The 16,396-nt window shown below is 42.7% G+C and overlaps 1 protein-coding gene across 6 annotated transcripts in view; it reads right to left on the bottom strand.

The window, feature by feature from the left end:
* The window catches only part of cep350 (centrosomal protein 350), a 243,456-nt gene that overhangs the window by 72,336 nt on the left and 154,724 nt on the right, over positions 1-16,396 (bottom strand). For all 6 annotated transcript variants that reach the window (XM_080195995.1, XM_080195999.1, XM_080196000.1 and 3 more), the window contains exons 19-24: positions 15,871-16,002; positions 14,685-14,851; positions 9,557-9,679; positions 8,443-8,609; positions 6,334-6,530; positions 4,315-4,502 (exon numbers count right to left, since the gene is read on the bottom strand). In XM_080195995.1, the coding sequence (XP_080052121.1) occupies positions 4,315-4,502; positions 6,334-6,530; positions 8,443-8,609; positions 9,557-9,679; positions 14,685-14,851; positions 15,871-16,002 (974 nt within the window). The remainder of the gene's footprint in view (positions 1-4,314; positions 4,503-6,333; positions 6,531-8,442; positions 8,610-9,556; positions 9,680-14,684; positions 14,852-15,870; positions 16,003-16,396) is intronic.

Raw genomic sequence — 16,396 nt, 5'->3', positions numbered from 1 at the left:
AAGTTGGTATCACTGACTGTGAAGATGTCAAGCTGTCATTAAAAACCAAATGGTTCACTTATGCTCTGAGTCGGAAACCTGCCACCCATACTCACTCTGGTCTGTTCTGATTAGTTTCAGGCCAGCAAGGCTGACTTTTAACAATCATGTCATACAAGTGCCAGGCAATGACTACCTCCAACAAGATTGAATCTAACATCTCACCCTTGACATTTATCAGCATTACCAATGCTCAAACCTCCACTGTCAATATCCTGGGGGTTACCATTCATCAGAAACTGAACTGGATCCGCCATATAAATAACTACTAGATTGAGAGAGGAGTATGCAACAAGATCTGGGTGTCCTCGTACACCAGTTGCTGAAAGCAGCAAATTGAATGCTAGCCATCATAATGAGAGAATTCAAGTACAGGAGCAAGGGTATGAGCATTTAGAGAAGTTTAGAATGATCAGAAATAGTCAGCACGGCTTTGCCAAGGGCAGGTCATGCCTTACGAGCCTAGTTGAGTTCTTTGAAAATGTGACTGAACACATTGACGAAGGAAGAGCAGTGGACGTGGTTTACAGGGACTTCAGCAAGACGTTTGATAAGGTCCCCCTGCAAGACTTCTTGAGAAGGTGAGAGGGTATGGTATTCAAGGGGCTTTGGCCTTGTGGATCCAGAACTGGCTTGCCTGCAAAAGGCAGAGAGTGGTTATGGATGGGTCTTTTTCTGCATGGAGGTCAGTCACCAGTGGAGTGCCCCAGGGGTCTGTTCTAAGACCCTTGCTGTTTGTCATTTTCATAAATGACCTGGATGAGGAAGTGGAGGGATGGGTTAGTAAGTTCGCTGACGATACAAAGGTTGGTGGTGGTGTGGATAGTCTGGAGGGATGTCAGAAGTTGCAGCGTGACATAGATAGGATGCAAGACTGGGCGGAGAAGTGGCAGCTGGACTTCATTGCAGATAAATGTGTAGTGGTCCATTTTGGCAGGACCAATGGGATGCAGGAGTACAATATCAAGGGTAGGAGTCTTAGCTGTGTTGAAGAGCAGAAGGATCTTAGGGTCCGGGTCCATAGGACTCTTAAATTGGCCTCGCAGGTGGAGGATGTGGTCAAGAAGGCATATGGTGTACTGGCCTTCATTAATCGAGGGATTGAGTTTAGGAGTCGGGAGGTAATGCTGCAACTTCATAAGACCCTTGTCAGGCCCCACTTGGAGTACTGTGTGCAGTTCTGGTCGCCTCACTACAGGAAGGATGTGCAAGCTGTTGAGAGGATGCAGAGGAGATTTACAAGAATGTTGCCTGGATTGGGAGGCATGCCTTATGAAGATAGGTTGAGGGAGCTAGGTCTCTTCTCCCTGCAGAGACGAAGGTTGAGAGACGACCTGATAGAGGTTTATAAAATGTTGAGAGGAATAGAAGGGGTGGATTCTCGGAGGCTATTTCCCAGGGCTGAAATGGTCGCTACAAGGGGACACAGGTTTAAGGTGCTGGGGAGCAAGTACAGAGGAGATGTTAGGGGTAACTTTTCACTCAGAGGCTGGTGAGTGAGTGGACTCGGCTGCTGTCGGTGGTGGTAGAGGTGAACTCGCTGGGGTCTTTTAAAAGACTTCTGGATGAGTATATGGGATCTAATGGGATTGGAAGTTACAGATAGTTCTATGGCTTGGTAGGTATAGATATGATCGGAGCAACTTGTGGGCTGAAGGGCCTGTTTGTGCTGTAGTGTTCTATGTTATACCTTGCTGGAGTTACACAGGGCCTTGGTGAGGCCACACTTGCAATATTGTGTGCAGTTTTCATCTCCTCATCCGAGGAAGGATGTTCTTGTTTTAGGGACAGCGCAGCGAAAATTTACCAGGCTGATACCTGGGATGGCAGGACCAACGCACAAGGAGAGGTTGAGTTGGTTAGAATTGTATTTGCTGGACTTTAGAAGAACGAGGGGGGTGAATCTCATAGAAACCTATAAAATACTAACAGGACTAGACAGGGTAGAAGGATATTCCTGATGGCGTGGGAGTCCAGACACAGGGATCACAATCTAAAGATAAAGGTTAGGCCACTTGGGGCTGAGGTGAGGAGAAATTTCTTCACCCAGGGAGTAATGAACCTGTGAAATTCTCTACCATTGAAAGCAGTTGAGGCCAAAACATTTTATGCTTTCAAGGAGGAGTTAAATATAGCTCTTGAGGCTAAAGGGATCAAAGAATATGGTGAAAAGGGGGAACAGGTTTCTGAGTTGGGTAATCAGCCATGACCATAAAGAATAATGGAGCAGACCCAAAGGGCCAAATGGCCCACTCCTGCTTTCTTTTACTATATTAAGAGTTATTCAGAGGCTTGGAATTCGGCATTGGGGAGTCAGGAGATGAATTAATCGAAGCCTATTCACCACCTACAATGCACAAGTCTGGAGTGTGATGGAATAATCTCTACTTGTCTGGATGAGTGCAACTCCAACAACACTCAAGCAGCTTGATACCATCCAGGCCAAAGCAACCCTCAAATGGCATCCTATCTATCATCTTAAACTTTCATTCCTGCCACGCAGCAACACACAGCGGTAGCAGTGTGCACCATCTTCTGGATGCCTTTGCAACAACTCAAAGGCTCCTTAGACAACACCTCCCAAACCCACCATCTTTACCACCTAGAAGGACAAGGGCAACAGGTACATGGGAACAACACCACTTGCAAGTTCCCCTCCAAGCCACCTGTGGAATTGAGGCCAAAACATTCTATGCTTTCAAGAAAGAATTAGATATAGCTCTTGAGGCTAAAGGGATCAGGGGATATGGTGAGAAAGCTGAACAGGTTACTGAGTTGGATGATCAGCCATGACATAATGAATGATGGAGCAGGCTCAAAGGGCCAAATGGTCTACCCCTGCTATCTTTTACTATATTGAGAGTTATTCAGAGGCTGGGAATTCTGCATCAAGTAACCACAATATAGTTCCCAGTTCTGACTTATGTTGCCATTCCTTCACTATCAAGGGATCAAATTCCTGGAACTTCTTTCCTATCAGCACTGTGGGTATACCTACACTAGTTGGACTGCGCCAGTTTAAGAAAACAGCTCACCACCACCTTCTCAAGGACAATTTGGAATGGGCAACAAACACTGGCTTTCACCCAGTGAAATAAGAACCTCTGATGTGTGTTAGTACATTGCTGTATCAATATGCAACAAAATCCTCAATCTCGAGTCTAGCAACACTTAGAGGACACACCTTTGCCACACAGAGAAGGCTCACCGTCACAAACTTTAGGGCAAGGGATGGGCACTAAGTATCAGCCTTGCCAGAGGCATCCAAATCCCAGGGATGAATGTGAAAAACAAATGATTGTAGACAATTAATCAATATTGCCTTCATTCTAAGATTAACTCTTGTCAATGATAAGGGGCTACATGGTCTTGAATTCTCCCCAAAAAATTCTGTGGATTGAATTCACATGAAAGCTGGAATAATTTGCGCTGGATTTTTTCAGTAGGAGTTCAGAGAAAAATCTCCCATACTCTATACTGCAGAGGCCACCAACATGAATATTATTAAATTTCAGGGGGTGGGGTCTACTCCACTGGAGATGCTGAGCTGACCGGGCCACTGTGCACAGTCCTGACATTGGTACATGCGCAGTGGCTCCGCTGACCAGCTCTGCATCGCTCACAATGGCCCTCCCACCCCCTATCACTGCAAGGTGGCAATAGGACAACCCATTGATCACTGTCCCAGGCCCCACCCCTTAGCACAGCCCCACGCCCAATGGGCAGTGCCAAGGTGCCCCCTGGGCACTAGCACTTTGCCCCTTGGGCAGTGCCAGGATGCCAATGCCCAAGGGGCACCCCCCCCCCCCCCCCCCGACCCTCTGGGGGCCCCCAATTCACCCCCCTTCATTCCAGCAGGGTCAGGCCACTAGTTCCCCGCAAGTGGGGAGCTATTATAATCTTCGCTGGAATGAACCAAGCGGATGCTAGCCGGCCTGGAGACGTCAGTCCCGGGCCTACTAATTGTCTTTAAATAGCATTCAAATGCTCTTTGCAGCTCCCCACCGATTTCCAGAGCAGAGCACAGCAGAGCAGATGCTGCCAGAAATCCAGCACTGGGAGACACTAGCTAATGCGCAAGCAAACTCCGAAAAATTAGCACAGCGGGATGGGAGAATCGACCCATGGCGTGATTGCCAATAAACTATAAAACAGGCTCATTATAAAGAGAAAAGAAATGGCTTCCCCTCCCCTGGGAAGTATTACTAATATTAATGCACATTTCCTAGACTGCAATTTGGAAAGACTATTAAGTTTAATACCACTGCTACTCACTTCTTCTGGTGCTCCAACCAGGCCAACTCTGCTTTGGTCTTTTCCTTCAAGGCTCGTTCGCGCAGCTTAAGGAGCGACACCTGGTGTTGAGCACGCATCTCCTCTTCCTTCATGTATTGTCGCACCATTTCCATGGTGAATTTCGAGAAACTGTCTTGCCCCCCCGAGAAAGGCATGCTCAAATCATGCTGAACAGTGGAAAGACAAAAAGACAAACATTATACTGAGTGAAGTGAGCTACCTGCTGCTGACCCCAGTAAAACTTGGCCAAAAAATCTCAAGACCTGAATTCAGACGACAGCTATATCTAAAGTAGCTACCAATATCAGACATGTCTGATACATGCTGCAACATATGTGAACTTGCCAAATTTTTCCACTGCTCATCAGAATTAAACAGAAGGGATGAACATTATTTTGGTCAGGACTCCACTGATTTGCTGCCAGATTCTACATCAAACCTGACAACTGAGTAGAAGTTGCTTTTGGGAAAAATGGGGATGGGTGGTTGCATCAACACAAGAACAGGAGGAGGCCATTTAGCCCTTTGATCCTATTCTGCCATTCAACCAGATCACGGTTAATCTACAATCAACTCGATCACAGTAACTCTGAACATTTACCATTGCTAATCCACCTAACCTACACATCTTTGGACCGTGGGAGGAAACCTGATCACCCAGAGGAAACACACTCAGACACAGGGGGAACATGCAAACTCCACACACTAAGTTCAGAATCGAACTCGGGTCCAGTCATCCCTTAACCTTGTAACTTCCAGGGAATACAGCTCTAGCATGGGTAATTGTACCTCTTAAGGGTCCAGGTCATTCTGGTAAATCTATAAAGCACTTTTGGTAAGGCTAATGTATCATTTTTAAAGTGGGGTGCCCAGATGTAGTCTAAACAAGGGTTTTATGCAGCTGAAGTATGACTTCTACCCCCTTGTATTCTAGTCCTCTAGCTAGAAAGGTCAGAAATCCATTCAACCTTTTGATTATTTTCTGTAACTGTTCATGACATTTTAGCAATCTACATATATCAATTTCCCACTGACAAGACACCTTGGAACTCTGCTGTTTTCAGTTTTTCAACATCTAAAGAATACCATGTTTTATACTATTTGGGTCCAACCCCACATTTGCCTATATTGATATCCATTTGCCACAGTTCTGCCATTCACTTAATCTATCAATATCTCTTTATAATTCTACACTGAGATTCCTGCCCACCTACCTACTATTAGCAAATTTTGGATAAATGATTTTCAATTCCATTATCAGAGTGGCTGATGATACACTGAATAGCTAAGGTTCCAACAAAATCCATGTAGGACACCATCAGTCACATCCTGCCAATTAGACTATCTGCCCATTATCCTTAATTCCCACTCACACCTCCCAATGCCTGATGCACTCATCCCGACTACTGGGCTTTCCACAGTCTTGCTACCATGCCTTAACTAAAGAGATTAGAAATTCAAGACCAGGACGAGACCAGTCAGCCCCTTGAGCCTGCTCTGTCATTTGATTAGATCATGGCTGATTTGTTGGTCAAAACCCATCTCTCACTTTGGTTCCGTAAGCGTTACCCTTACCTAATAAAAATGCATCAATCTCAGTTCTGACATTTTCAATTGACCTCCAGTATCGAAAACGATTTTTTTTTCCCGAAGGAGGAGGGGGCCAGATTTCCATTGCCCATTTATGTGAAGAGGTATTTCTTGACGTCACTTGTGAACAGCCTAGTTCTAACTTAAGATTAAGCTCCTTTCATCTGAACCTGCATAAATAATTTCAACCTAACCTATTAATTTATTTAATTATCTTAAAACACTGTCAATCAGATCATCCCTTAATCTTTTATGCACAAGGGAATACAAGCCTAGTCTATATAATTGGTTCTTATAATTTAATCCTTTTAGACAGGTTGTTGCAGAGAAATGTCACCATAGCTCCAAGCACTGAGATTCCAGTAATTGTCACCAATGGCACCCCTAAACCTCCATACATGGACTCACTTTGACAACTGTCGAGGCAGACTGATCCCGAGCCATGTCCTCGTCTGAATCATCCTGCCGACTGCGTTTCCTCTCCATGTTAAAGCGGCGATGGCTCTCTGATGGTAGAAGGGAACGGAAGGATTTCTCTTCAATCTCATCTTCAGTCATTGACTCGTCAAACTTAAGGGAGTACTCAGTGGCAATGGAGGCAGAGTCTGGAGAGATAATAGATAGGTTATAATGGGCAAAGGAAAATAACAGACAAAGAACCAGGAAGGAATTTGGACTTTCTGTACCAGTGTTGGCAAGGTTAAAGGCAAGAGCTAGAACCCTTGGATTAACTTGAAAATAAACTACTGCAAAAGTTGGAATCTAAAAAAAAACACTAAGTGTAGAAAATCTCACCAGGTCTGACAGCATCTGGAGAGAGAGAATAGAGTCAACGTTTTGAGTCTGGTTGATGCTTCTTCAGATAGGATTAACTACTACTTCTAGCCACTGAGTTTTGTTAAAATTGTTGCTTTGACAATAAAACTGTTCAAGGGGACATGCTTGAAAGATTGGTCATCTTCCAGAAGTATAATTCAGAGTCTCTAGGAGGTTAAGATAGTCTTGGAAGACCGTGGGAAACCATCTCATACAGTGTGTGCTGTTTCTAGAGCCACAAGAAAGCAAGAGCTGAGAGTTATTGAAAAGTTGCATCCTTTGAACGGCATCAAAGGACGCATTCTAAAATAATGATGTGGATGTGCCAGCGTTGGACTGGGTTAAACACAGTAAAAAGTCTGACAACACCAGGTTTTAGTCCAACCGATTTATTTGATAGTAAACTCACAAGCTTTCGAGGGGACTCCCTCTTCCCCTCGAAAGCTTGTGAGTTTACTATCAAATAAATCGGTTGGACTAAAACCTGGTGTTGTCAGACTTTTTACTGTTCTAAAATAATGACAGTTCACAAGATTAACTGCGAAGGATGTCAAAAGAGAACAAATCTCTTTAATCCCCCCAAGCAGGAAAACTGGCCATTGAACTTTGTGTTGACCTTCTGGTCAATTGGATAAATTTGTATCTGTAAAAACTTTACTTTAACATTAATCAAAATAATTAATTCAAGAAAAGATTAAAGCCTTGGTTTATGCTGCCTTGATTATCTTGCAAATTAAAGAATTAAAACAAAAAACTTACAATCACAAGTACTGAGAAATATTTAGTGTAAGGATAACAAACTTTGTCAGTATTACATTTGACATATAAATGAATGTAAACAGTCAATCTCCTTCAGAAACTTCCTTGGCATGGAAAGCTGCTCTGAGAAAGAGAAATGCTTTCGCTTCCATTTCTCTAAACTTTCATCATGGGGATTGTTGGACTTGGTCAATCAGTTACCAGCACTGCCTCTTCAATTCACAGGAACCTGACTCAAATGTTCAACAAGTACTTGACTACCTGTAGCTGCTTGGGCGACACGGGTTTGTCCCTGGCTCCACCCCTTCCAAAGAAAATAGCAAATTGTGCACCAAATTTTAACCATCAAATATTGAACATTTGCAAGGGCAAGATCCTAATCTCTCAAGGGAATACTTTTTAGCAAAGTCACAAAATTACTGTACTGGATTGAGTATGTCTAACTTATTGCTTTCGTGTATATGTACACAAGTGATGAAAGTGAGTGAGTAAAGGGTCACACAATACAACTAACAGCATTAAAATTAATTATTTTCATTGGCTGTCAAGACAGTGACATCACCATTCATTGTTCATTCCAGCAGATCCCAAGATGATTGTGGTGGGCCTCTTCCTTAACCCAATACAGTCCATGTGGTGAAGATGCTGCAACAATGTATAGTGAGGGAATTCAGCATTCTGATCTTTCAACAAAGACTTAGAAATCCAAATCTCCTGCAGTTAATAGTATTCAGTTAGCTTGGAATCTGGATACTGACTTGGGGCTTCTGCATATTCAGTATCAAATCTGGCTTCTTTGTCCTAGCTGCAGAACCAGAGATCCAATGAAACTGAAATAAGGATGTTCTAGTTTAAAGGCAGATGGCTGTCTCATGGAATTTGAACTAACCAATGTCAATGTAGATGGTTAGAGGGATTCTAATTTCTGGTTAAAGAACTCACCTTTCTCCTCAGGTAACGAAGGTACACTATCACTGTGGATCGAGTCATCAGCAGCTGTATGCACCTCCTCTTCAACAGAGCTATTTCCCTTCTCGTAGTGGGAAGCTCTGCTCTCTGCTCTTTTCTCTGATGGTAAGGAAGGGCTGTCTTGCCTACTGCTGCCGCTGCTATAGAAGTGACAGAGGGATCAACATAACAGCTATTAAAAAAGGCATCATTTGCTGTCAATTTCAATTTTGAATAGATGCCCTCGTGACAGAGTTGATAAAGGTATCATGTGCTGAATTATAACAGTATCTTATGTAGTGACATTATCATAGAATATACCACTAGGCAATTCACAAAAAACATTATCAGGCATAAATTGGCATTAAGTCAAAGGATAAAGTATTGGAGAGATGACCAAATCCTAAGTCAAAGAGCTGGGAATTAAGGCCCACATAAAGGAGATGTGGAGGTCAGCAGGGAGAGAATTTGAGGATGTGACCTCTAAAGAGCTGAAGCACTGTCACCAAGACTGAGTGCAGCAGGAAAAATACATGGCTAAAAGAACCGAGGGTACCTTGCTACAGGGCCAGCAATGCAGTAGCCAGTGACGACACGGTATTGGAAGGACCAGGGTGAGAAGCTCTTGTCTGATCTGATGCGAGTAATATCATCACCACTACAGTGTGAGCACAGCATCTGGTGGAAGGATCTCCCTGACAAGGAGGTAGACAAATTGAAGGTGCCAAGTTTATACAGGGTTGGTTACTCTCAGTTAGGGTACAGGCTTAGGCGCCACTTTCAGTAGCTCCTGGATCAGGGCAATGGAAAGAAAGACACGTAAGTCTATAAAGGCTCCTGCAGCTGATGACTAAGGTCTTTGGAAATGTCTCTGGCAGCAGGTGAGAGAGTACAGGGTCAATTCAGCAACCACGCTGGCACTTAGCAGCTGGTCAAACAATGTCCAATTGGACGAGCTATGAGGGGGCTGTTGGCACCAGGGACACAAAACTCCATCAGGAGAAATAGTGAATGGGTGATGGAAGTACAGTGGGCACTTAATATATCAAAACGATAATAAGTCAATACATACGTATAAAAGCAGTTACTATAAAAGTTAAAACCTCACCTTCGATCATGTTTGTATCTGGATGACTCAGACATGCTGTCTAATGAAGCAGAGTAATGCATTTTAGAATCAGGCAGTTTCTCCACAGGTCCAGGTGATGCTGGTTTGCATTCACACTTTCTTCTATGGATCAAAATAAATACTGATCAGTTCATTGCTAAAAAAGTCTCTTAATTCAATTTCTTCCTGCCATGAAAAAACATTTTTTTTTATTATTTCCAACAGCTTTTCAGTGAAAACCACTTCAGTACATTCAGGGTCAGCATCAGCACCATGACATAAAAACAGAAAGTGCTGAAAAAGCTCTGCAGGTCTGGCAAAATCTGTGGAAAGTGGAACAGAGTTAACATCGAGTTTGATAGGACTGTTCTTCAGAAGAGTCACCTTTAAGGTCTTGTTCAAAGAGAAGTCACATAGGACTTGAACTGTTAACTCTGCTTCCCTCTTCACAGGACTGAGATACTAGGTTTTGCAGTCAAAGCTTGATCCCTTGTACAATTCATTATCTGTTTTTAGTTTTTGACCCTGTTCCTTAGAACCTTTTTACAACAGATCTACCATAAAGGCACGTAATGACAACTTCTAAACATCAATTATATTTACCAAAATATTAAAGAATTTGGGTCAATTGGCATGGGTACACTTGAGGCCAACTAACATCTATATAGGCACATTTGCCTAGTCAGCTCACTAAACTATAGAATATCAGAGTCCTATTTATGTTCGCCCATATTTCATAGCAAAAATAGGGGAGATGATGGTCTAATGGTACTATCACTAGACTATTAATCCAGAAACTCAGTTAAAGCTAACTCCACGATCATCTTCAACACCATTGCCCCACAAGGCTGTGCTCTCAGCCCCCTACGAAACTCCTGACACACCTATGACTGTGTAGCCAAATTCCCCTCCAACTCGATTTTCAAGTTTGCTGACAACATCACCATAGTGACTTTGATCTCAAACAATGACGAGACAGACTACAGGAATGAGATAGAGAATCTGGGAACTGGTGTAGCGGCAATAATCTCCCCCATCAATGTCAACAAAACAAAGTAGATTGTCATCGACTTCAGGAAGTGTAAAGGAGAACATGCCCCTGTCTACATCAACGGGATGAAGTAGAAAGGGTAAACAGCTTCAGGTTTTTAGGTGTCCAGATTGCCAACAACCTGTCCTGCTCTCCCCATGCCGACACTATAGTTAAGAAAGCCCACCATCGCCTCTACTTTCTCTGAAGGCTAAGGAAATTTGACATGTCAGCTATGACGCTCACCAATGTTTACAGATGCACCACAGAAAACATTCTTTCTAATCACAGGAAATTTGACATGTCAGCTATGACGCTCACCAATGTTTACAGATGCACCACAGAAAACATTCTTTCTAATCACAGCTTGGTATGGCTCCTGCTCGGCCCAAGACCACAAGAAACTACAAAAGGTCGTGAACGTAGTCCAATTCATCATGCAAACCAACCTCCCATCCATTGAGTCTGACTAGGCAAAGCAGCCAGCATAATTAAGGACCCCACGCATCCCAGACACACACTTCCATCGGGAAAAGTACCAACTGACTCAAGAACAGCTTCTTCCCTGCTGCTGTCAGAGTTTTGAATGGATTTACCTTATTAACTTGATCTTTCTCTACATCCTAGCTGTGACTGTAATACTACATTCTACACACTCTTGTTTCCTTCTCTATGAATGGTATGCTTTGTACAGCATGCAAGAAACAATACTTTCCACTGTATGTTAATACATGTGACAATAATAAATTAAAATCAAATAATATTCTGGGGCCCACGTTCAAATCTGCCACGACAGATGGTGGAATTTGGATTCAACAAAATATATAAAATTAAGAATCTATTGATAACCATGAACCATTGTCAATTGGCAGAAAAACCCATCTGGTTCACTTGTCCTTGAGGGAATGAAATCTGCCGTCGTTACCCGGTCTGACCTACACTTGACTCCAGACCCATGGCAATGTGGTTGACTCTTAACTGATCCTCCAAGGGCAACTGGGGATAGGCTATAAATGCCAACCAGCCAGCAACACCTATGTCCCACGAATGAATAAACAAACAAAAAAACTCTCTCCAAAAAATAGCTTGTAGTGCACAGTTGGAAGGCTACCCAGAGTGAAGGACTTGGAACGATTGTGAAAAACAATCAAAGGAAATAGGCATTTCAAGCCCTTCATAGCTGTTCCGCTATTCGATCAGATCATGGTTGATCTGATTATGGCCTTAATTTCACTTTTACTTCTCTCAATCAAAAATCTGTCTAACTCAGCCTTGAATATATTCAATACCTAGCCTTCACTGTTCTCTGTGAAAGAGAATTCCAAAAACTAATGATCCTCAGAGAATAAATTCCTCTACATCTTCAATGGGAGCCCCCTTATTTTCAAACTGCGCCCCTAGCTTCTAGATTTCCCCTTGATAGAAAACATCCTCTTTGTATCCACATCAAGTACTTTCAGAATCTTATGCATTTCAATACAATCACCTCGCATTTTTCTAAACTCCAATGAGTATCATCCAACCATCTCAATCTTTCCTCATAAAACAACCCCTTCATCCTAGTGAACGCTCTCTGAACTGTCTCCAATGCCAACATTTGGTTTGATTTATTGTCACATGTATTAGTATACAATGAAAAGTACTGTTTCTTGTATGCTATGCAAACAAAGCATACTGTTCAGGGAGAAGGAAACAAGAGAGTGCAGAATGTAGTGTTACAGCCATAGCTAGGGTATAAAGATCAACTTAGTGTGAGGTAGAGCCATTCAAAAGTTTAATGGCAGCAGGGAAGAAGCTGTTCTCGAGTTCTCAGACTTTTATATCTTTTTCCCGATGGAAGAAGGTGGAAGAAAGCATGTCCGGGGTGTGTGGGGTCCTTAATTATACTGGCTGCTTTTCCAAGGCAGCAGGAAGTGCAGACAGAATTAATGGATGGGAGGTTGGTTTGCATTACGGACTGGGCTTCATTCACAACCCTTTGTAATTTCTTGCAAATAGATTCCTCAAGTTACAAGGCCAAAACCGTACACAATAGTCCATAAGTAGTCTCATTAGTACCCTGTACAGTCCATCCTAACCAGCACATGTTGGACTGTGGGAGGAAACTGAGCACCCAGAGGAAACCCATGCAGACATGGGGAGAGTGTGCAAACTGAATCATCTAAAGTAGAAATGAACAAGGGTCACTGGTACTGTGAGGCAACAGTGCTAACCACTATACCACCGTGCCGCTGCACGCACAGTACACACACACACACCACCCCCCACCCACGCTGTCTTAACTGATGCCTTTTATGTGGCACTTTATTAAATGCCCTTTGGTCCACTCTATTTGCTTTATTCATCAAAGAACGCTAATAAATTTGTCACATATGATTTTCCTTTCACAAAAACCTTGTTTACTCTGAATGCATTATGGTCCTGCTACTACCCCCTTAAAAATGGATTATACAAACATAAGAATTAGGGGGAGTAAGCCATTCGGCCCCTCTAGCCTGCTCCACCATTTCATACTATTATGGCTGATCCAATTGTGGTCTCAACACAATTTCCTATCTACCCTCTTTATCCTTTGACTCCCTTCTCAATCAAGCACAAACAAATTCTAGCATTTCACCCAGTGACAGAATTCGGCTAACTGGCCTACAGTTCTTGCTTTCTGTCTCTCTCCTTCCTTGAACAGAAGTATCCAATTTGCAGTTTTCCAACCTGTGAGGTCTTTTCCAGAATCTCTGTTTTTTTGGAAAATTACAACCAATGCACTCACTATCTCTGCAACCTTTTCTTTTAATACCCTAGGATGCAGGTCATTAGATCTCTGGGGCTTGTTAGCCTTCAGCCTATTACACTGCATATTTTCTCTTGTGGCAGTGATTGTTCCAAGTTTCTCTCTCCCTTGTGCCACTTGATTTCCTATTTTTCTTGGAATATTTATGTTGTCCTTTACTGTGAAGGCAATTCAAAATGCCTGTTCAAGTAGCATTATCCTCTCCCAGGATAGTGCTACATTCCTGAAATTACTGACCAGGCATTTGTCCCCTTAAAAACAGGTTCTGTGAAATCACTTTTTTTGTAATGTTTATCTGCAACCATCAAAGTTTTAAAGTTCAAAGTTTTTAAAGTTTATTTATTAGTGTCAAAAGTAGGCTTACACGAGTTACTGTGAAAATCCCCTAGTTGCCACACTCCGGTATCTGTTCAGGTACACTGAGGAACAATTTAGCACGGCCTTTGCACCTAATCAGCACATCTTTCAGACTTGGAAAGAAACCAAGAGCAAACAGAGGAAATCCACGTAGACATGGGGAGAACAAGCAGACTCCACACAGACAGTGACCCAAGCCAGGAATCGAACTGCATCCCTGATGCTGTGAAGCAGCGTACTAACCACTATGCCACCGAATCGCCCCACTTATTAAGATGGCTGCTCACGTTCTCCATGACATTTGGACCCAACAGTTGGGATGCAAGAACTGCAAATTTGATAATCAATTCATTTTGGCGCACTGAGGAAGTGTAAGCTTGTAGATAAATAAACACACTACATAGAAAGCATACCAGCACAGACATCAATTCAGAAAAACAAGAATTTTAATGAATCTCATGTCTGCATGGAAGCTATATTCCTCTATCAGAGGCTTGAACTGCATCAGGGCCGAAAGTGCAAACCAGACCCAGATCTGCACCAGCTACATGTAATTGCCAGCAAGATCTGCTCACTTTTGCTCTCACTGATTGCTTTCACCACAGTTTTGCACCAACTGGTGTCAAATTGTGTCCAGTTTTGCTATTGACCCACACTGATAACTAAATCAGACATCTGTTACAAGTGGTGCAGATGTCAGTAACTATTTTAAGAAGCAAGGTCCAGTAGGCAAAAGGGGAGTAAGCTAACTCAACATACCTCTTAATCCTTTCAATTTAATTCAAAGTTAAAACATAAGGGAGGTGCAAAGAGCCCAAACATTTTCATTGCTATGCATGGAGGTAGTAGGCACAATGTGAAAAACAGTGCAATGAGAAAGAAGCACTTCCGAAGTTATTAAATTTGTGAAGCTTGATCTTATTGATCAGAGGAGGGCAATGTTAAAATTTTACCTGTCAGTTTCAGTCCTAACTCGCAGCTGCTTCATAAAGTCTGAATGCTGTTGTCTCTGCTGGTCCAACAATGCAGTCACTGGTAGTGCAGCTGCTCCATGGGACAGATTTGTGGCCACAACAGGCGAGGATCCAGCTGCAATCTGTGCACGTGCCAACTCAGTCATCTAAACATAAAGAACTATTATTCAGCATAACACGTTAGAATACAACTTGGACCTCATTTTGCTTTTGGAATCATGGAATGGCACACCACAACAAATCACCATTTGGCCAATCATGCTTGAGCCAGCTCTTTAAAAGAGCTATCCAATTGGTCCCCGTTCCTTCGCCATAGTTCTGAATTCATTTTTTCCCCCCAAAATGTCCAAATTCCTTTGGAAAATTAATATTTAATCTTCCACCTTGCTTTCAGGCAGTGTATTTGCATTCAAGATCACATCTGTTCTCTGAAATAGCAAAAAACAGTAAAAGCACAATTACAATTGAATTATCTAGTGTTAAATGTTCACATGCCTGACTAGCATGATACTAATGGTTCCAATAAGTTTCCTTTTGTCCCCCAAAGGGAAGCAAGATGTCAACAATGTGCTAGAGGTCTGAGATGTTGTGAATGGAATGAGAACTTTGGGTTTACATCCTGATTCAAAAGGCATCTATCTACCAATCTCAGTCATGAGATGGAAGGCAATTCTTCATGTGAACAAATGGAGGTCCATCACCTGGCGTGTAGACTGTGCAGTGTTTCTTTAAATAAACTTTTTCACCTCTGTAACGTCACCCATTCCTGCACCTGCCTCAACCTACCTCTATGTTTTTGTTACTTCCAGATGTGGCTATTTTGCTGAATCTTCCGTCCTTTGTAAATGTGAGTCATTCAAAGCTCTCGCAGCTAGTCCTTTTCACCCATTACCCCAGTGTTCACTGACATACAATGATTCCTACTTTGGTAACATCAATGTCAAAAATTCCCATCCTTGTTTCCTAATTCCTCAAGGTCTCATCCTTCCCATCTCTGTAATCTCCTCCAGTCCTACAAAAGTGTTGGGATCCTTGCAGACTTCTAATTCTGGTCTCTCAGCCTCTAAAGTTACATTCCCACACAACGGATACCAGTGCTAGGTTTTCAGCTTGATTGGGGAAAAGCATCCTTTTGCCAAAAAGGCAAAAACAAAGTTCTGCGTACCTCTTTAACTTGTCGTGCTGTGTCTGCAGCCAGTCTAGCTGCTTCCACCTGTTGAGTCATCATTTTATTTGTGGATTCTTGCAGCATCTCTTGGTTTGTCTGCACGAACTGCTGCAGAGTCTCTGAGTGTGCCTGAGTACAAATAAAAAGAGAGGGTTTCACATCCAGCAGTGTATTAGTAATTATAAATAACCAGCAACTGATAGCTCAGAATGCTTCAGCCAGACCAGCAGAGGGTGCATCAAAGTGACTGTGAGCTATCAAAATGCAATGTGAACTCGATTTTTTTTATTCAAGAAGAATACTGCATTGACCTGTCAAATTTTATTCACAACCCAAACTCACTAATGCCTGCTTTGATTTGTGATTAAAACATGAAGCTTCTATCTAAGAACATAAGAAAAGGAGCAGGAGTAGGCCATCTAGCCCTTCGAGCCTGCCCCGCCATTCAATAAGATCATCAACCCGCGTCTTAAAAATATTTAGCAAGGCAGCCTCCACCACTTCAACGGGCAGAGAATTCCAG

This window comes from Carcharhinus amblyrhynchos, chromosome 9 (genome assembly GCF_965287045.1).
Source record: "Carcharhinus amblyrhynchos chromosome 9, sCarAmb.v2.hapA, whole genome shotgun sequence".
Lineage (NCBI taxonomy): Eukaryota > Metazoa > Chordata > Chondrichthyes > Carcharhiniformes > Carcharhinidae > Carcharhinus > Carcharhinus amblyrhynchos.
The sequence above is the reverse complement of the archived record's forward strand: the minus strand, read 5'-3'. Positions and strand labels throughout refer to the sequence as shown.